Raw genomic sequence first — 21,808 nt, forward strand, 5'->3', positions numbered from 1 at the left:
ATTTTCCAACTTTTTTTACGTTAAACTGTAAACCGACATGATGTGTATTTTAATGTCAGTATAGAAAAGCTGTTAAATAAAGAACCACCCTTGTTTATTCTGATTCACATCATTTCAGCAATACCTGTTCCTGACAATTCAGAAGAGCCTTAATCTTAGTAGCTGCTGAATCACATCATCACTTACAGCTAATGCTTCTTCGCTGTTACAGCATGTATCACCTCCGGAATGAACTCTGACCAACTACTGAACTGACTCACATCCTTGACTCAACTGAACGATGTTTCTAGTATAATCCAACTGAAACATCCTGACCTCATAAGAATACCTACCTGCAATGCCTTTATGCTTTTGAAGTTCACCCTAGTGAAAGCTTCACCTTTCTCCCTGGCTGAAAGAAAACTGCAACCAATGATTCTGGTGCCTCATCAGACATAAGAAAAATATAAGAAATGCCATACTTGATCAGACCAAGCCCAGCATCCTGTTTCCAACAGTGGCCAATCCAAGTCACATGTACCTGGCAAGTACCCAAACATTAGATAAATCACAAGCTCCTATTGCTTATTAATTACCATAATAGCAGTTTATGGATTTAACGTCTAGGAACTTATCCAAACCTTTTTTAAACCCAGTTACACTAACTGGTGAGACCACATCCCCTCGCAATGAATCCCAGAGCTTAACTATGCGCTGAGTGAAAAAGAATTTTCTTCGATTTGTTTTAAATGAGCTACTTGCTAACTTCATGGAGTGCCCCCTGGTCCTTCTATCATATGAGAGAGTAAATAACCGATTTACATTAACTTGTTCAAGCCCTTTCTTGATTTTCTAGACTTCTATCTTATCCCTCTCAGTCGTCTCCTCTCCAAAGTGAACAGCCCTAATTTCTTTAGCCTTTCCCTCACAGGGCATCCGTTTCATGCCCCATATCATGCCTCATGTTCTTCCAGCCTACAGTTGGCACTGTGGGCTGCCTGAACTATCTATTCTATCCTCTCAGCTTAGTACTTCTTGCTTCCCTTGGCAGCCATCTTGTTTCCTGCACAAACTTGTATTTATATGAGAGGCACTCTCGGCAATCAACAGCCAGAACTTTGGTCCTACCTCTGTTCTCTGGCTCCTGCATTTGGAAGACTTCTTTGTCTCCTAACTCTACAGCCTGCACTCCTGCTTGGTCTCCTCTCTGGCTTCTGGTTTCCTGGTGCATTCTAGTTCTTGCTCAGTTCAAGGCCGTTCACCTCTCATGCCTCATCCACAGGGAAGGTAGCTGGCAGAGACATAGCTGGCTTCCCATATCATAAGCCTGGATTCACCTCTACGGATACTAAGTCGCTCACTTCTAGGACAACTCATTGACAATAACCATCACAATGTTCTATCAATACCAACCCTGAAACTTTAACAAGACAAACTTTGAGACATATTCCTGTGGACTTCTCCTAACATTAATCATCCCTTGGTTCCAAGAATCATAATCCACCTCCAAACTTCCTGGCTTTGCTGAATGCTACTTTATCCAACTATGATTGCCAAGCCCCTGCTGATCTTGTTCTTGAACTTGATTCATCTTAACCCAGTCATATGATTCATATGGATGGCCCAAAAATCACAGAAATCCTCAAGAAAACCCTACTGTTCCCAACTACTATGTTAACTCCATTTGATTGTAAGATAATTGCATATGTTGGATGATAATTGCAGATTTGTAAACTGTTATGATGGCTCTACCGAATAACAGTATATAAAACCCCTACAAATAAATATGGATGGCCCAAAAATCACAGAAATCCTCAAGAAAGAAATGGCAAGTTTACACCCCCAATTCAGACACTGGACAGAGAAAGAGCTTTAAAAGTATGTTATATTTCATAACCTTTGAGTACATTGCACCCAACTTCTTTGTCCATTGTCAATACTTCCATGATTTTTATTGCTTCTGCTTTCAGTTATCATCCAGTTATCCATCATCATTAAGTGAAAAGAAGACAATGCCATTCAATTCATCCAGCTGGTACAAACTTATGCATTACTTAATTCCCAACTTCAGAATCTACGAACTAAAAATCTCTCCTTCACAAGTAAAGTGAATGGCCAATGAAACTAGATAAGATTGGTAAAGACTCAACAAGAAGTTTCCTTACTTGCTGGGGTGGTTATGGATAACAAAACAAAGATTGAAGGAGCTCTCCTTTCAGGAAGAGTCTGATTGATTATGGGCTTATTGTAAGGTATTTAAGGGTATGTGTAAGTGTATAGTGACTGTGTGTGGTAGCATGGTATGCGTAAGAAAGTCTTAAGTTTGGATTTACTCAGCTAGAACATTATATTATTGCCTTTGCGTTTACTCCGACCAATCGTGACCCTCAGAAAATTTAAATTCTGGAAAAACTTTCCCCTCCCACAAACATTTACATTAACTTTATTCACTGTTGATTATACTATGGACAAAAGACAACTGGCCATTTGCTGCCCCTCTCCTATCTATGGGGCACCATTTTAAATTCAAAGCTTCAAAAGTGCAAATGATTTTTAATGTTAATATTTCCTGACCCAAGACCTGAAACTTAATCCCTATGGACCTTCTTATACTCATCATTTACATCAAAATTATTAGTCATCATAGTAAATATGACAAAGGCGGGAATGTTAAAATGCTTTGAAAACGTTTTCCTATGAAGCTATTATTGGACTGAATTTACACTGATTAGACTTGTAGAATTATTCAAGGTTGCTGATATGATAAAATATACTGAAATGCTAGAATGTAGTCCAAAAGTCAAAAAGTATGTCAAGTTCAGCCTTAAGTTTTGTTCCTGCCCTCTAGGCTTAATTCACAATAAATCACATGACTTACAAGATTCCCAGTTTCATTAATATACACAATAAAATTATATCATCCTATTAATAGGATATTGTGTTAATGTCACTCAATTATTTATTTATTTATATTTTATTACATTTTTCAGGAAAATGTTATGAAAACAAACTAGCTCATTGATATGTAAACTGGAGTTAATCTATTGTGTGAACAATCTTCTCTGAGACTGCGAGATTATCAGCAAGGCAATTCAGAAGCACTCTCCTGGAATATTCCATATTTTAAATACAGATCTTTCTTCAAGCTGCTGGTATTTAAGCATTTATTTTGGTTACACCATAACATTTTCACAGCCAATTGGTTCTCTGTCCTGTCACTGATAAACAGAGCACCCAAAGGAGCTAAAACAATGGGACTGCTACTGATCACCTCACTGGAAGAGCGGGAGTAGCAGCAGCACTTCCTTCCCCTCTTGCAGCCTACTGGTTGACAGTTCTGTCCTTGATCAATGCACCAGAGGAAGCAGGAATAGCAATAGCACCTTCTACCTCCTCCTGCAGCCTACTGGCAGTGACACTGTCACTCATCATTGAGCTAGAAAAGGCAGAAGTAGCAGTAGCGCTTCCTGCTCCGGCATGAACTGACTCACCGACACCTACTGCTCTAGTACACCAAGCAGTGGCTGGCATGAAGCCATATCCACAGTAGCACACTTGGTCTCTTGTACTTTTTTTTAAATTTTAAAACTATAATAAAAATACTAATAAGCAATAAAGAAAAATGTACATAATAGTAATTTGGCTTCTCATACTCTTTGCATTTCCAGGCCAGAAGGGCTTAAACATTCCCTTAGGAATGGAGGCTACTGCATGTGCCATTCCCCCAACTTTCATAAAGTAATGATGAGAGAAGGGAGCAGTCCCTATCCCACAACAACCAAGATCAGCGAGCACAATAAAACAGTTCCACCACCAACTTGTGATAGTGTGGCAAGTACCCCCCATCTCCACCAGCTACCCAGGGTAACGAGGAAATGCATATCTGACCACCACTAATGAAGCGACCAAGCAGATATTCTAAAAGTGCTCATTTATATCCAGAGACTTGATTAAGTGGAAGAACCAAGGTCCATCTAGTCTAGCCTTCTGATTGCCTAACATCTCCAGGTAGTAATCTCAGAGAATATGAAAAGACACCAACCATTTCCGACATCTGTGCTACCATGTGGCCAATATGTGTCTGCAACTACAGCTAATATACAGGGACCACATCATAGTATCTCCGTCTCTGTCACGACTGGGGCATACAAATCAAAGCATACCACTAGAGCAGAACTTAAGACCCTAATAAAGACCACATCAGGTAGTCATTTGGTGGACATTTACTTTACACAATTAAAGGTGTCTGTACAGGTCCTTATTTACATTTATATTAATATTCTACACAGAACAAGCCCGTCACTGTAGGTAGAAATTACACATTATGAGTTTTTACTTATATCTGGAAGGAGATGGTGGAAGAATGAAGTACATATAGAGTGGTGTTCCACGCTTCTGTCAACCCCTCAGCTCGGTCGATACTAGCTTTGGGCAGTCCTACCCATCACTTTATTACAGGATACTAATCTCCAAAAGAAAGAAAACTTGACATTTACATCCTCTCGGGCTCCAATTCCAGTGGCAGGGACGCTCACCCTGGAAGCAGGTTCCAGATGCTGGATAACAGCTGCAGCTGGCACAGCACTGAAGTCTTTTGACACAAAGGCTACAAAAAATTGTGGCCTCTCCTGATCAGTATCCTCACATGGCCCAAAGCAAACTCGCCAAATTCACGGGTCTGTTCTTGCAATCAAGATGGAAATGTTTCAGAGACGCACAGCTTCAAGCCATGAAGGAGGTGTGCACCGGTCACAGACGGAAGACCCAAATAACCAAGAACAGCAGCGGTCTCCCATGAGACTGGGATATTTAAAGTGAGAACACACATTCACTTCTCCCCATTAGGGAAAAATCTGCAACTCAAATTTGGGGGCCCAATCCAGAGCACTCTTGACGACAGCGAGTGCTGCGGCTCCCAGTGCCACGGTCAGCCCCATCACAGCCAGCTTCATCAAACGACTGCTCCGTGGTCTTGCCAGGATGGACTCTGAGTGGCCACGTCTCCCATCGTTTCTAAAACGCTGGCGCAGCACACTATCTGGCCGCTGCTGACAGGAGGCCAGCTCAAAGTCTTTAAATGTTGAGGCGGCAGTCCTTGGAAAAGAGAAAAAGAGAGACCACAGAACATGAGAAGAAACACAGACCTCCAGCAGCAGCACAATGATACTGCTCCCTTTATCAGCAAGCAGAGCTGCTTACCTGTAACAGCTGTTCTCCTAGGACTGCAGCAGGTAAGTCCTCACAGATGGAGCCCAGCACGGAAAACTATCTGTGCGTCCACACGGGGTCCCTTCCTCAGTCTCGCAACATAGAACTCACAAGCGAAAAAATAAAACGCAGGAGAACCCAACTCCGTGGGGCGGCGGGGGGGGTTTCCCAAGGACTAACATCCTGCTGTCCTGGGAGAACACCTGTTACAGGTAAGCAACTCTGCTTTCTCCTGGGACAAGCAGGATGGTAGCCCCCCCAGATGGGTGAATACCAAGCTCTAGGCTGTTCCTGGAAAAATATGACTTAACCTGCACCAAAAAAACAACAGGTGCCAATGGGCACCAAAACAACTGCGGTGTGGTTGGGAAGACCGGGGACCAGCCTGGTCCCAACCTAAGGGCCTCAGGTAGGAAGAGTTGGGTTTAAGCCTGGAAGAGGTTGCGAAGGACAGACTGGCCGAAGCTACTATCTTGCTGACTACCTTTGTCCTAGTAGTAGTGGGCTCCACATCACAGCCCTGCAGATTTAGGGGATGGGAACCACCTGTAAGTGAGCCACCAACACCACCATAGCCCTCACAGAGTGAGCTTTGACCCGGCCTCCCAGCTGAAGGAGACAGAATCTGCTAGCTAATTGGACAGAGTCTGTTTCCCACTGCAACACCCAATCTATTCTTATCGAAAGAGACGAAGAGCTGAATGGATTGCCTGTGGCCTGCGGTGCGTTCTAAATAGAAGGATAAATCCCCTCTTGCATAGAAACATAGAAATGGTGGCAGAAGACGACCAAACGGCCCAGCAAGCTTTCACACTTTTTTTTCTCTCTCATACTTATCTGTTATTCTTGGCCCTTATTAGTAACTTTTTGGTTCTATTTACCTTCCACCCCCGCCACTGATGTAGAGAGCAGTGCTAGAGCTACATCTAAGTGAAGTATCTAGCTTAACTGGTTAGGGGTAGTAACTGCTGCAATAAGCAAGCTACTCCCACGCTTATTTGTTTACCCAGCCTGTGCCATTCAGTCCTTGTTGGTTATCATCTGAATATAATTCCTCTTTTCCTCTTTCCCCCCTGCCGTTGAAGAGTGAGTTGCGCTGGATATGTATTCCCAGTGAAGTATCAGGCTTAATTGATTCAGGGTAGTAACTGCCGTAACAAGCAAGCTACACCCATAATTATTTGTTTACCCAGACTATGTAATTCAGTCCTAGTTGGTTGTTGCCTGAATATAAATCCTCTTTTCCTCTTTCCTCCTTGCCGTTGAAGCAGAGAGCTGTGCTGGATATGCATGTATAGAGCCTGCTCGCCCTGGTGTGAATAAGGCCTCGGAAAGAAGGTGGGCAGAACAATGGACTGATTTAAGGTGGAAATCGGTCACCACCTTGGACAGGAACTTGTGATGCGTACGGAGGACCACCCGGTCATGAAAGAATTTCGTGTAGGGCGGGTTTGTAACCAAGGCCTGAAGCTTACTAACACTGCAAGCTGAGGTGATCACTCGCAGGAGCACATAGGCTGAAAGGGAGGGCGCGTGAGCCGTGCCAACACAACAGGAGTACAGAGGGGGGGCTTCAATTGAAGCAGGCCCTGCATAAAGCAATCTACTATGGGCTGAACACAGACGGGCATGCCAGCAACACCTTGATGGTAAGCACCGTCGGCACTCAGATGGACCCTGACCGAGGTGGTCTTAAGCCCAACCTCAGAGAGGTGCCACAAATAGTCCAAGAACTTCGGATTGGGGCAGGTGAATGGATCTAAGCCATGTCCCTAGCACCAGACGGAAAACCTTCTTCACTTCAATCGGTAAGATTTCCTTGTGGAAGGCTTCCCGGAAGCAACCAGCACCTAAGTCACGTTTGTCAGACAGGTCCAGGGACTAGGCGTTCAACCTCCAGGTCATTAAGGTTAACGCCTGGAGGTTAGGATGGTGCAGCCTGCCCCGATCCTGTATTATCAGATCGGGCGTAGTTCCCAGACTGACAAATTCTCTGACAGAGGAGTGGGAACCAGACTTGCCTGGGCCACGAGGATTCTTGCTGGAGCTTCAAGACAGGTCTCATGATTAGCGGAAGAGAATACGCATACTAGAGACCTGTGCCTCAATGACAGACAAAGGCGTCCGTCGCTGGAAGTCTGTCTGTCCTGAACAGGAAACTGACATTGCGCACCTTGCAGTTGCACAGGGAGGCAAAGAGATCCACATCCAGAGTTCCCCACTGGTGGAAAATCCGGACTGCCACAGCCGGATCCAGGGACCACTCGTGCGGTTGAAACGCACAGCTCAGGCAGTCCGCTACCACATTCAGTGATCCGGCTGGATACATCGCTCGCAGGGACATTCCCTGCACCAGAGCCCAGGATCAAATCTGCACCGCCTTTTGACAGAGGAGGAACGACCCTATTCCTCCCTGCTTGTTGATGTACCACGTTTTGCCTTGTGGGAAAAGTGGTCTCGAAATGCCCCAACAGCGAAACAAATCGCCCGAAGCTCCAGGAAGTTTATCTGGCATAGAGATTCCTGTGCTGTCCACCATCCCTGCGTTGGAGTCCACATGGGCCCACCAGCCATGGGTGGAGACATCGGTGGTAAGGGCAGCCTGAAATGGGATCCCCTGTTCCAGATTGGAGAGGTTCTCCCATCAGGACAGGGAGACCTGCAGAGGTGGCGTGATGGAGACACGTGCCTTGAGGTCCTGGGATGCCTGCTACCATTGCGACTGTAATGTCCATTGCGCTCTGTGCATGCAAAGGTGGGCCAATGGAGTGGCATGGACAGAGGCAGCCATGTGGCCCAACAAATGAAGCAGCAGGCAAGCAGAAACCTGCCAACTGCCGTACACTGTGCTCGCAGGTGAGGACAGGGCAAGAGCCCGATCATGGGGCAGGAACGCTTTGCCTGACTCGTGTTCAGTCTGGCTCCTATAAAGTCCAGATGGCGGGAGATGGGCAGAGGTGCGACTTCAGGTAATTGATGACAAACCCCAGAGATTGCAGCCCTCACATGGTCAGATTCGGGATGCGCAGTGCTCCCTGCTGGGAGGCGCTTTTGATCAGCCAGTCGTCCAAGCAGGAGAACACATGTACCCCGTGATGTCCGAGGTGTGTCGCTATCGCAGCCACGCACTTGGTAAAGACATGAGGGGCTGAGGCCAAGCCAGCACTCAATGTTGGTAATGAGCCTGCCCCACCACAAAGCAAAGATACTGCCTGTGTTTTGGGAAGACTGCAATGTGGGCGCAGGCATCCTTGAGATCGAGGGAGCAGAGCAGCCAGAATCTTCTTCTGAGGAGCAGGATCAGGGTTCCCTCTAAGTGAATTTGTTCAAGGCTCTGCGATCGAGAATGGGGCGTAATCCCCCAGGTCTCTTTGGTATGAGGAAATACCTTGAGTTGAACCCTCGGCCCTGTTGGCGGAGAGGAACGGGTTCCACCGCTCCTGCCATTGGAAGAGCGGAGAGCTCCGTTCGAAGGATTTCCAGCAGAGCGGACGAACCCCACGATGAACGTGAGGGAAAATCTGCAGGGACGTCCCTGAAATTCAGCCGATACCCCTGACGAATGATTGCAAGAATCCACCGGTCTGACGTGATGGTGCGGCCAGTGGTGGGCGAAGTGAAGCAGCCTGCCTCCTACGCGGGGGCACGTTACCAGGGGTATGGCAGACTGACTCAAGCTCCTTCACCCCCAGTCAAAACCCCGTGGCGGGGGTCTGCTGCGGGGCTGGCGAGAACGACCCCTGGAACCAGCTCGGGGGGGTCAGAGTCCGGGAGCTGGGAGGGTAATACGTCCTTTGCCCATAGAAGGATTTTCTCGAGCTTTGTCGAGGCCTTCCTGATGGAGGATGGCGGATCGGAAGCGCTAGCCAATAGCTGTTGAGGGGTCTCATGATGATCTTTCAATTGGGCTACCGCATCCCTGACCTCGTCTCCAGTACAGGGCAGATCATCTAGCTTCTCCTGGAGCTCCGGACGAAGGTCCAAAGCCCAGAGCCAGGCCATCCTACGGGCACCAATGCCCTCTGCAGCCACCCTAGCTGCTGTCTCAAACACATCGTAGCTGCAGCTTACCTCGGGTTTTCCTGCCTCTGCCAGTTCATGCACCTGTTTCCACAGGTTTCGACTGTATTGGGTCATATACAACTGGCACTCCTGGGGGAATTCTGCGCAAAAAAAGGTAAGATTCTGCAAACTTTATATTGGTCAAAATAACACAATTTACATGACAGTCTAAGTAATTACATTTTAAATTATTACAGAAAAACGTTATTAAAGATGCAGAATTTTAAATGTTTTGAGCAGAATTTACCTAGAAATTCACTGTAAGAGTGTCCCTTCCACTTGCTCTCCCCAGGCCCCAACTTCTCCACCTGCCAGTATCTCTCCCCTCCACCTCTAGGCTCATCCCCTTCCACTCTCGCCAGTCCCAGAGTTTGACCCTGTTCTCAGTACTGCCCCTCACACAGGCTCCCTCTGTCCCTCCCTCTCTCACACACATGCTCCCTCTCTCTAGTGCACTTACACACACCCTCATACAAGCCTCCTCACTCTCTCACACACACACACACATCCCCCTCATACAGGGCCCTCTCTCTTGCATACACATCCACCCAAGCTCCCTTTCTCTTTCACACATACATCCTCACACAGGCTTCCTATGTCTCTCACCAACCCCTTCACACAGGCTCTGTCTCACACATACACAATCCCTTCACAATCTCCTCATAGGCTTCCTCTCTCCGAAACCCACACTCAAGCATCCCCCCACCCACCCTCTCTTACCTCCCATGCTCTCTCACCCTCCCCTTCCCCACACCCATTCTCTCTCATCGGGACCTTTATCTTCACCATGAGCGGATCACACGGGGCCTTCGTCTGCGCGTGCTCTGTTCGTGGCACGTCGGGGTCTCCTTTGCTATTTTCTGCGCAGAATTCCCCCAGGACTAAACTGGGAGGCGGCGATGCAGGCGATGAGCGAAGCACCTTCCTACCGAGGGCATCCAGCTCCCTGTGATCTTGGCCCAGTGGGACAGAGGCATGGGTGCGGGAGTGCTTGGCTTTTTTGAGAGCGGACTCTACCACCGATTGGTGAAGGAGGTGGCGCCTCCCAAATCCCAATGCCTGTTGAACGAAATAGATGGCGTCCGCCTTCTATTGACTGGAGGGACTGACACCGGATGTTCCCAAATCCTCAGGAGAAGTTCCTTGAAGATCTCATGGACTGGGACAGCCACCACCTCCTTTGGCGCATCAACAAACTGGAGAACTTCCAGCATCGTGTTGAGCATCCTCCTCTGTGAGAGTTGGAAGGGAATGACTTCGGCCATGGCCCGGAAGAATCCCGCAAAGGAGAGGTGCTCTGGCAGAGACCTGCGTCTCTCCTCTAGTGGTGAAGGTCCCGAGAGGATGTCACTACCATCTCCCAGGGGTCATAGGGGCCCTCCTCCTTGCTGAGGTCCCTAGGTGGCCTGCTTAGGAAGGCTCCATCAAAGCCGCCCAAGCTTGTGCACTGAGAACATCGGGGGGCCTCGGGGGCAGCAAAGACACCAATGGTAGGGAAGTTCCCAATGACCCAGACACAGGCTCGGGGAAGCATGGATGGGACCAAAGGACCCGAAGGGGCCGGTGGCTGCAGCATGTCTTCCTCCTTGAAGACACGATAACAGGAATCGCCCCAGAAGAGGGCACTGGTGGCCGCTGGGGAACAGAAGGTCTCTCGGGCACCGGTTGCGTCGGAAGGTCACCGAGGACGATGTCCAGACAATCTATCTCGGGTGCCAACAGCGAAGGCGCAGGCTCCGGCACTGGTATGGGGGACGGTGCCAGGGCAGTTCAATGCCCTGTAGGGCTCAGAGCACTGCACTCTGCACCCTGCGGTCCAACTCCTCCTGGAAGTCCGGGGAAGCCAGGACTGATGGAGAGGGACAAGGCGTCACCGGAGCCTCCTCGGAGCCCGGCACCGATATCTGCGGGGAACGCCCAGGACTCCCGGATTTATCAGAGGATGGGGCCTCCGTACCACAGGGTCGCTTTGGTGGCAGCACAGCAGCTGCCGAAGCTGCACCGGATCCAGAGCCGTGAGCTGACGGCGACCGGTGACTGTGCTTTTGGGATTTCCCTCGATTCTCAGCCCGGTCCTTGCCCAAATCTTGAGATTGTTGGCGATGGAGAGGGCCTTTCACCAGCTCCTCTTTCTCGGGACGATCCTGCCGGGGGCGTAGAGAGGGACGAGGTATTTAAGGGCTCCCCTCGGCCCCCGATGTCAGTGTGGAGTAGACTTTTTAGAACCAAAAAGCTTCTTCTCCAGCCGAGCAAGACGGCCTTTGGGGATCATCTGATCGCACAGCTGACACTCTCGGACCTCGTGCAATGCCCCCAGTTGTGCAGATCAGTAATCAACATGGTCCGCAGGCACTGGGGGCACCACCGAAAACCAGACACCATGAAAAATAACTGGCGAGCGGTCGATGGCTGGCGGCCACAGAGAAGTGACAAGGAGGTAAAAAGCGAAAACCTACCACGCCACCGAGGAGCACCGACCATAAAAGGGGGACCTGACGCTGAAAAAGCAGGAAAAATTCTGAGAAGAAAAACCGCAAGGCAACTAACACCGCGGAAAAAAAAGACTGAAGAGGGACCCCGCACGGACGCACGGACAGCGGCAGGCTGGGCAAGCTCAGCGTGCTGAGTCAAAGCTTTCCGGATGCCGTCAGCCTCATGTGAGGACGAGCATCCTGCTGTCCTAGGAGAACATATACGACATGCTGGTAAAGTCCTGAGCAGAGGGCGAATCCAGAAAGCAAGAGCAGCCTCCTCAGCACAAGAGAACACCACACTTCAAGACTTACCGGGCCATGTGCTGCTGTGCAGCCTCTCTGGCAAGTTCAGAGGGTGGGAACTGGACAAAGAGGTCCCCTGCTCTGCTGATCAGGGTCTCGTAGGGCAGGTCTTGTGGAATCTGGGAGAGGAGGTGGTGAACAGAAGCCATGTCGCACTCACAATCCAACACCTCTTGCTCTCGGTACAGGACGATCTGCAAAAAAACACCACATCAAGGACGCAGAATCAGTCTAAGCTCAGAGAGGTGCCCTCACGACGCTGGCAAATGAGCTGCGGGGAACTGCAAGGAACCAGGAAACGGAATTCCTAGGACCATTAATTAAACTCAGGAGACTGTGTTCAGATCCCACCACCTAATACGCGTGCAGGCACTCAGGCCAATACAGAACGGAGCGCTCGGCCAAGCACACCATTAGCCCCCTTATACAGTAAGGGGTAATAGCGCGAGGAAAATGAGTGTCCAACACCCCCCCCCCCCCCCCCCCGAAACTAATAGTGCCCGCAACATGCAAATGCATGCTAATGAGCCTATTAGTTATTCCCACGCCATGGCTTGGCTGCACATTTTACTCTCAGAAATTAGCGCCTGCCCAAAGGTCGGCGTTAATTTCTGCCAGCGCCGGGGAAGTGCAGAGAAAAGCAGTAAAAACTGTTTTTTGTACACCCTCCGACTTAATATCATGGCGATATTAAGTCTGAGGCTCCCAAAAACCCCCCAAAATTGCAAAAATAAATAAATAAATAAATCAGCCCACGGTTCGCAGGTTGGAAGACAGACGGACGCTCAATTTTGCCGGCGTCTGTTTTCCGAACCCATGGCTGTCAGCGGATTCGACCACAGACGCCGGTAAAATTAAGCATCGGCTGTGAGATCCGCTGACAGCCACCGCTTCTGCCAATAAGGAGGCGCTGGGGACGCGCTGGTGTCTCTAGCGCCTCTTTTTACCGCGGGCCCTCATTTGCATATTAAGTCGCGCGCTCAGGAGAGGGGCCTGGGCACGCGTCGGGGGACCCCGCGCATTTTACTGTATCGGCCCGACTGACAAGGAAGCAGAGTCGCATTTTCCCAGTGGGCAAAGACATCGGTCAGTGCAGGCGCGTCACGGGCAAAACAGGCAGCAAGCGACACAACTGCCGCTTAAAGAATAATTCCACCGAAGCATCAGAAAGGAGGAGTCCCCCAGAAACCTTTCAGAGAGGACTGGGGCTGCTGCACCCAAGCTTCAAACTTTGGGGCTAAAAGCAGCAGAGAGAGACCGGTGCATCTTATATTATTAAAATAACATATAACACCCAACCACTTAATTATATCCTAGAAAACCACTTTGCCAATCTTCCCTGCATACAAATATCACGTTCCAGAACTAAGACACCACAAAAACAAATCCCAATACATCAGGAAAAGCTTTCAGTATCAGACAATATCTGTTTGAAGAGGCAACGCTACCTTTGCTGGTTACAAGGACAACGTCCCAGCTCTACAATCCCCACCACTGCCTCACAGATGCTCTGTTTATCCCAGGCTTTCCTTCAATTCAGACCCCGCCTGGGCAGGCAGCTCCACACAGCCCCCCCCCCCCCCCCCGGAAAGAAATATTCCCTAAGATTACTCCTCAGCCTTCCCCCTTCCTCCCTCGTTCCAGAGCCTTCCCTCCTGTGCATGGAAACCTCTGAGATATTTGAATGTCTCTATCCTATCTCACCTTTCCTCTAGGGTGCACACATTCAGATCTTTCAGTCTATCCCCATCTGCTTCAGAACAAAGACCATGTTAGTAGCCCCCTCTGGAGCGACTCCATCCTGTTTCTATCCTTTTGAAGGTGAGGTCTCCAGAACTGGACTCAGTATCCCAAGTGAGCTCTCACCAGGGACCTGTACAGGGGCAATATCCTCTCTCTTATTCTGCAGACCTTTGCTCTCCCTATGTGGCCAAGCATCCTCCTGGCTTTTACCACTGCCTTATCTACTTGGTTAGTTACCTTGTGATCATCCCGCTCTTGTTCTGGGCATTTTATAGCATTAAATCTTAGGTACCAAACCCCGGTCCATTCCTCAAGCTTCGCTACATCCCCTCTTCATTTCTGCCTGGGTATCTACCCTGTTGCAGAGTTTTTTATCATTGGCAAAAAGACATCTTTCCCGATAATCCTTCTGCGACGTAGCTCACGAAAATGTTGAAACCTACCAGTCCCAGGTTCAATTCCCGAGGCAGACCACTAGTAACCCCCACTCCTCCAAGTAACGGCACTTACCACGCCCTCTCACTCACTCACGGATCCATACCAGGGGTGCTACGTTTATCTCTGTCTTCTGTGCAGAACCAGGTGAAAGGCCTGGCGTGTGAAACCCAGCGCCCTCCCTTCATCCCTGTTCTCTGGTCACCCAGGCAAGAGCTTGATCAGATTCCCCTCTGGTAAAGCCCTGCTGCAGCCTGGGCTTCCACATGTTGCCCTCTCCTCTGTTTTAGCGCTGATGCCACACGGAGCAGACTAAGCGGCTGCTTCCTTCCAGGTTATGAGCAGGAACCACATCCTCTCCTCTCCAGTCCTCCATTGAAAAGGTCCTCAGCGGAGCTGCCAGGACTCCTCCTGGGATGTGTCCCATCTCCTTATCTGCTTTACGTTTACTCAGCTCCTGACAGACGCACGGCTCTGAAATCGATGGAGGTTTCCCTCACTTCCCATCTTCCTTGTGTCTGCTTTATGTGCTCCTGCTCCAGGCCCCTCCACAGGGAAGACCCAACAGAAAGATTTGTTAGGCAGTTTGGCTTTTCCTCATCAGGGGTCACATCTTCCTCCCCTTCACCTCTGAGTCTCACATTGCCACTTCCCCATGTCCTCCTGGCACTAACAGAGATAAAGTCATGGTTTCTCCCTGTGTTTTACTGTTATTGCGAGTTTTCATTCCATTTGCTCTTTACTTTCCTACTTTCCCAGATTCTCCAGATACCGTCAGCTCTCTTCCTCTTCCTGGGGTCTCTTACTTACGAGTGCAAACCTTTTCACCTCACCTTTATTTACTGTTCCCCTTACAATATCTGCTTTTAGTTTTGCCCACTGCTTCCTCCCCTAGAGCCACAAACAGGCCATGTTGTCAGGATATCCATAATGAATATGCAAGAGAGAGATTTGCATGGACGGCCTTTAATGTATACAAACCTCTCTCATTACGGATATCCTGAACCGTCTGTGGCTCTTGAGGATCGAGTTCGCCACCCCTGCCCTTGATTCTGCCATCCTTGAGATACTCTTCCCCATTTTAACTCCTTCACCACTACTGAAGCACAAACTCGTTTACCCTTTCTTTTCAGGATCAGTCTCTCTGCGTCACCAGGGAGCAAGAGGAGGATGAGGGGTGGGGGAGGATACTCCGACTGCACGGAGGGATTCCTTCCAATCATCCAGAGGGCAGGTGATGCTTTTGTCATCTTATTTCATTTATTTATTGATTAGTTTTTATATACCGGCGTTCAATTTATAATATCACACCGGTTTACACTGTAACTGTGATCAAGAAGAAGGGTCTTCTCGTTTTACATTATAACTTCTGTAGATCTTACTTAACATTGTATTTTTAAACTTTATTAATTCTTGTTGGGAGATTAAACCTGAAACAGTGTCGCCAGTATGTCCTAAGTGGTGTCTTATAATTGTGGCTTTAACATTAATTCTTGCAAATGACATTAACTGGATCATTTGTAAGAATGCGGCTTGTTGTATTAAAAGTGAATATTGGATTGTAACTTGCATGTCCTGAGATCGTGTCTTTTCCTATGGTGGCATTGGAAGGGACATTAGGTGGCTGCTGTGAAGGCTTTTTGGAAAAGCCACGTTTTTAGTTTTGTTTTGAAGGTTTGCGTTGTTGTTTCCAGCCTTAGACGTGATGGTAAGTTATTCCAGAGAGAGGGTCCGGCTACGGAAAGAGCGCCTTCTCTTATTGAGGTCGGGTGGAATATTTTTGGAGATGGGATTGGGATGAGTCCTGTGTTGTTGGAGCGGAGGTTTCTTTGTGAGTTGCAGAAGCAGAGGGATGTGTTCATCCAGTTGAAGTGGTCGGTGTAGAGAGCTTTGTGGACGAGGGTGAGGACTGTGTAATGAATTCTGAATTGAATGGGTAGCCAGTGTAGCTTTTGAGGACTGGTGAGATGTGGTCCGATCTGCTGCTGCATTCTGGAGTAGCTGCAGCGGTCTGAGAGTGGGAGGCCAAGCAGGAGGGCGTTACAATAGTCCAATTTGGAGAATAAAAGTGTTTGGAAGTCATGGGTGTATAGAAGAGGTTTGATTCTCTTTAGGATTTGCAGTTTGGAGAATCCTTCTCGTAGTATTTGTTAATATGTTTTTTGTAGTTTGGGTCGTCGTCGAGGATAATGCCAAGGTCTTTAGCAGTGGAAACTGTTTCTTTGTTTCAAGAGCTGTGCAGTTTTGCGTGTTCAATGTGGCCTGATTGTATCTTATACAGACAAGCTGGCTCTTAAGATCTTTTCAGAACAATAAAAATGAAATGTACATAGCACTTCTGTGGGGAAACATTCAGGCTAAATACTGGACAAACCTTGCCCTCCCTCCAGTAGTTTCTCAACCTACCACCCTGATAAACTGTGGTTGAGAAGGAATTAGAGAAAAATCAAAGCTATTCGGTGCTTGTCATCTTTTGGTGACACAGTAATGGATAAATATTTATTAAATTACAGAAAATGTTGCCACTTTGCAAACTGAGAATTTGACTGGAAAAGGATCTGAGCTCTAGGGCCTGCAATACGAACTCAGATAACACCGACTCTAATATCCTGAAAGAACACAAGTAAACACCTTATAGACAGATGTTAGTAAAGCTGCATACGGTCAAACGAAAGAGGCTGAGAGCGAGGGGTAGTCTGGATAAATGTTAACAGTGCAAATTCAAAGCAGGAACCTGGGATCCAGGACTAAAAAAGGATGGCAATTTTATTAGATGATAAGGAATGGAGAAATTACTTACCTGATAATTTCATTTTCCTTACTATAGACAGATGGACTCAGGACCAATGGGTTATGCTCCCCTGCCAGCAGATGGAGATGGAGTCAGATTTCAAAGCTGACGTCACCCTAGATTCACCCCTGCAGTGACCTCAGCATTTCAGTATTCTCTTCAAAAGCCATTGTGGACATAGTATTGAAAAAACTTGATAAAAACTGGATAACCATAACTGTACTCAACCAATCATAAACACTGAACCCCAGTAAGATTATAGATGCCCTGATCTAGGGACTGGATGAAGGTTTACCCACAATCTCTTGGATTCGATATCCACTCCACGGGCGAATCCTTGGCACCGATCTTAGGCAGCTGTGGGCGAGGTGCTGACTCCTTCTGTCTACACTAAGGAAAACAAAATTATCAAGTAAATAATTTCCCCATTTCCTAGCGTGTAGCCAGATGGACTCAGGACCAATGGGATGTACAAAAGGTACTCCTCAACGGGGTGGGAGGCTGCCTGTGATCCGGTTAGCACCGCCCTCGGGCCTGAATGTCCAGGCGATAGAACTTGGAGAAGGTGTGTGAGGAGGACCATGTCGCCACTCAGCAGATGTCGACGGGAAACAGTAGTCCAGCCCTCGCCCAGGATACTGCCTGAGCCCTAGTGTAATGAGCTTTAACCTGAAAGGATAAAGGCTTTCCTGCCTCTACATAGTGTTAAGAGAGGGGCTTCCCCTTTATCTAATTACAGAATGAATACCAGCTTCAGACAATAATAAAGAAAGAGGTTTACTGATAAAGGTAATTAATAGAGGAAGGCGGACTGTTCCTCTATGGAGCAGAGAAAGATACAGAGAAGGCAATACAAAAGCAAAGGTGTATACAGTCTGTTCAGAATCTGCTCAGTGTTCTTAACGTGTGCTTCAGCTTATAAAGGGGTCTTGGATCTGCTATTATCAGTCATCTACATAATCCACACCCATTACCTTTAATAGCCAATCAATATATATGTTAACATGTGTACAGCAGCTTGCTCTTACTTATAGGCCACAGGCCTCTCCTTATCAGTTAGAATAACAAACTTACTTCCATCCTTCCAGGAAAGATGTCATCCGTGCTGGATGATTCTCTGGTAAGTTCAGTGATCATAGTGCTTCACAGTGCTATAACTACATATGTGCAGGATATATGCAGTGCACTATTCTACAATAGGCTCCCGTGACCACCTCCTTGATCCAGCGAGCTATGGTAGTCTGCGAAGCTGGCTCGCCCTGTCTCCTTCCGCCATGAAGAACAAACACCGGTTCTGAAACTTCCAGATACTGCACTAAAAGACTACTGACATTTAAATGGTGCAGGAGGCAGTATTCTTCCATGTCTTTGTGCCTATCCAGGGATGGCAACGAAATGGACTGATTCAAATGAAACTGAGACTACCTTGGGCAAGAAGGATGGAACGGTATGAAGCGCTCCTGGAGTCATCCAGAGGAACGGTTCCCGACACGCCAATGCCTGTATTTCAGAGATTCGACGAACCGAGCATATCGCCAGCAGGAACACCATTTTCAGGGTTAATAAGCATGAGGAAAGACTGCACAGCAGCCGAAGCGAGGGCCCTGCCAAAACCTCCAACACTAGATTAAGATTCCACAAGGTAACTGACCACCGTAGGGGTGGCCAGAGGTGTTTTACCCCTTTCAGAAAACAGGTCATGTCCAGATGCGCTGACAGGTAGGTTCCGTTCACCTCGTCCCTGAAACAGAAGAGAGCCGCTACCTGGACCTTCAAGGAGATAAGGGCCAACCCTTTATTCAAGCCGTCCTGTAAAGATTCCAGAACCAGTAGGATTTTGACCGACCAAGGGGCAACACCGTGTTCCTCACACCAGGCCTCAAAAACTCTCCAGACCCGCACATACACTAAGGACGTAGAGAACTTCCACGTGCAGAGCAAGGTGGTAATTACTGCCGCCGAATATCCATGCTTCATCAGGCTAGCCCTTTCAAGGGCCAAACCGTAAGACAGAATTGAGTCAGATCCATGTCCCTATGTGGTGGGAGGTACAGGGGGTCTCCACCAGGAGTCTCTGCATGTCTGCATACCACGGACACCTAGGCCAATCCGGAGCTACTAGTAGGACTAATCCCCTGTGGCGCTCAGTCCTGCAAATGACCCTGCCCAGGAGGGGCCACAGAGGGAACATATATAGTAAGTCCTCTTCTGGCCAGGTCTGAACTAGGGTGTTGATCCCTAGGGAACTCTAATCTCTTCTGCAACTGAAAAAAAATAAATAAATCGGGAAACCTTCGCATTGTGAGATGCAGCCAGCAGGTCGATTGACAGGAGGCCCCAGTGATCTACCAGAGGATGAAAGGCTTTGGCCGATAACGCCCATTCTCCTGGATCCAGACTGTCCCTGCTTAGAAAGTCTGCTCTGATGTTGTCTTTTCCTTTGATGTGGGAAGCCAAGATCATCTGAGATATAATTCCGCCCATTCCATTAGGAGATCTATCTCCAGTGTCACTTGCTGGTTCTTGGTTCCCCCCCTGGCAGTTGATGTAGGCTACCGCTATTGTGTTGTCCAACATTACGCAGACTGCCTGACCTTGGAGTACGTGGCTGAACTATAGACACAGCAATCTGAATGCCTGGGCTCCCAAGTGGTTTATATTCCAGAGCACCTCTTCCTTGGCCCCTGTTCCGTCAGTTCTCGACAGTGAGCTCCTGAACCCAGGAGGCTTGCATCTGTCGTGAGGACCAGCCAATTGGTGGGGACAGGCTTACACCCTTGCCCAGGTGAACTTCTTGTAGCCAACACTGGAGCTGAGAACATAAATCCATCGGTAGGTGGAGGCGAATCAAATAGTCTTGAGAGAGTCATGACAGCAGGGAGTATTTAAGTGCTCGCATGTGTCCCTCGCCCACGATACTACCTCCAGGGTTGACATCAAACAGACGCATTTGGGACATCAACTTCCTTATCCGCAAGGGCAGAAGACGACCTTGCCCTGCCCAGATCAACCAGTCATTCAAGTACGGGTGCACTAGGATTCCCTCTTTCCTCAGTGCTGCTGCTACGACCACCATAATCTTGGAAAATGTTCTGGGGGCGGTGGCCAGGCCGAAGGGCAACACCTGGAACTGATAATGGTGGCCCAGTATCGTAAAAAGTAGGAAACGCAGATGTTCTTCTCAGATTGGAATAATTGGGATAATAGAAGGACTAGGGGGCACTCCATGAAGTTAGCATGGGGCACATTTAAAAATAATCGGAGAAAGTTCTTTTTCACTCAACGCACAATAAAGCTCTGGAATTTGTTGCCAGAAGATGTGGTTAGTGCAGTTAGTAGCTGTGTTTAAAAAAGGATTGGATAAGTTCTTGGAGGAGAAGTCCATTACCTGCTATTAATTAAGTTGACTTAGATAATAACCACCGCTATTACTAGCAACGGTAACATGGAATAGATTTAGTTTTGGGTAATTGCCAGGTTCTTGTGGCCTGGATTGGCCACTGTTGGAAACAGGATGCTGGGCTTGATGGACCCTTGGTCTGACCCAGCATGGCAATTTCTTATGTTCTTATGAAGGCAGGCCTCAAAAAGGTCCAGAGAGATTAAGAACTCTCCCGGTTGTACGGCCATTATGACGGAGCACAGAGTATCCATGTGGAAATGAATTACTCGTAGGTGTCAGTTGACACTCTTGAGAAGACCAGGATGGGACGAAAGGAACCTTCCTTCTTGGGTACAATTAAATAGACTGAATAACGCCCCATATTTTCCTGGGGCCTGGATTGGCCACTGTTGGAAACAGGATGCTGGGTTTGATGGACCCTTGGTCTGACCCAGCATGGCAATTTTATCAAGGTAGACTCCACTGCCTGCTTCTTGTGCTGGGAATGGCAAGGAAACATCATGAATATGTCCTGAGGAGTGTTGCAAAACTCCAATGCATATCCTTCTCACATGACATCCAGTACCTATTTCTCAGACATGATCTCGACCCACTACTGGTAGAAGAGGGATAGTTGACCCTCTATCTTCTCGTTCCGTGACTGAGTCGGCATTCATTGGGGAGTTCGGACCGAACCTGAACCAGCCCCTCTCTTAGGCTGTTAACTCTGAAAGAACTGAGACCTCCCCAAAGCTCGAGGCCTCTGAAATGTCGAGTTTCTGAAGAGCTGAAAGCACTGGGAGCACCAGGAATGACCCCTCATAGGCGAGGGGTGCTGTAACTGCTCTCTTAGAGAAGGGCAACCAAAATGATAAAGGGGATGGAACAGCTCCCCTATGAGGAAAGACTAAAGAGGTTAGGACTGTTCCAGCTTGGAGAAGAGACGGCTGAGGGGGGATATGATAGAGATGTTTAAAATCATGAGAGGTCTTGAATGAGCAGATGTGAATTGGTTATTTACTCTATCGGATAATAGAAGGACTAGGGGGCATTCCATGAAGTTAGCAAGTAGCACATTTAAGACTAATTGGAGAAAATTCTTTTTCACTCAATGCACAATAAAGCTCTGGAATTTGTTGCCAGAGGATGTGGTTAGTGCAGTTAGTGTAGCTGGGTTCAAAAAAGGTTTGGATAAGTTCTTGCAAGAGAAGTCCATTAACAGCTATTAATAAAGTTGACTTAGGGAATGGCCTCTGCTATTACTGGCATCAGTAGCATGGGATCTTCTTGGTGTTTGGGTACTTGCCAGGTTCTTGTGGCCTGGTTTGGCCAGTAAGTGGGGTGAATCTCCAGTGCCTCGGCTATTGAAAGATAACATAAGAAATTGCCATGCTGGGTCAGACCAAGGGTCCATCAAGCCCAGCATCCTGT

The 21,808-nt window shown here is 48.0% G+C and overlaps 1 protein-coding gene across 5 annotated transcripts in view; it reads right to left on the reverse strand.

The window, feature by feature from the left end:
- Window positions 1-2,920: 2,920 nt before the first annotated feature.
- Window positions 2,921-21,808, reverse strand: part of TBC1D20 (TBC1 domain family member 20) — a 43,552-nt gene continuing 24,664 nt past the window's right edge. For all 5 annotated transcript variants that reach the window (XM_029613273.1, XM_029613274.1, XM_029613272.1 and 2 more), the window contains 2 exons: window positions 12,036-12,220; window positions 2,921-5,073 (listed from right to left, as the gene is read on the reverse strand). In XM_029613273.1, the coding sequence (XP_029469133.1) occupies window positions 4,821-5,073; window positions 12,036-12,220 (438 nt within the window). In that variant the 3' untranslated portion in view covers window positions 2,921-4,820. The remainder of the gene's footprint in view (window positions 5,074-12,035; window positions 12,221-21,808) is intronic.

This window comes from Rhinatrema bivittatum, chromosome 8, assembly GCF_901001135.1.
Source record: "Rhinatrema bivittatum chromosome 8, aRhiBiv1.1, whole genome shotgun sequence".
Lineage (NCBI taxonomy): Eukaryota > Metazoa > Chordata > Amphibia > Gymnophiona > Rhinatrematidae > Rhinatrema > Rhinatrema bivittatum.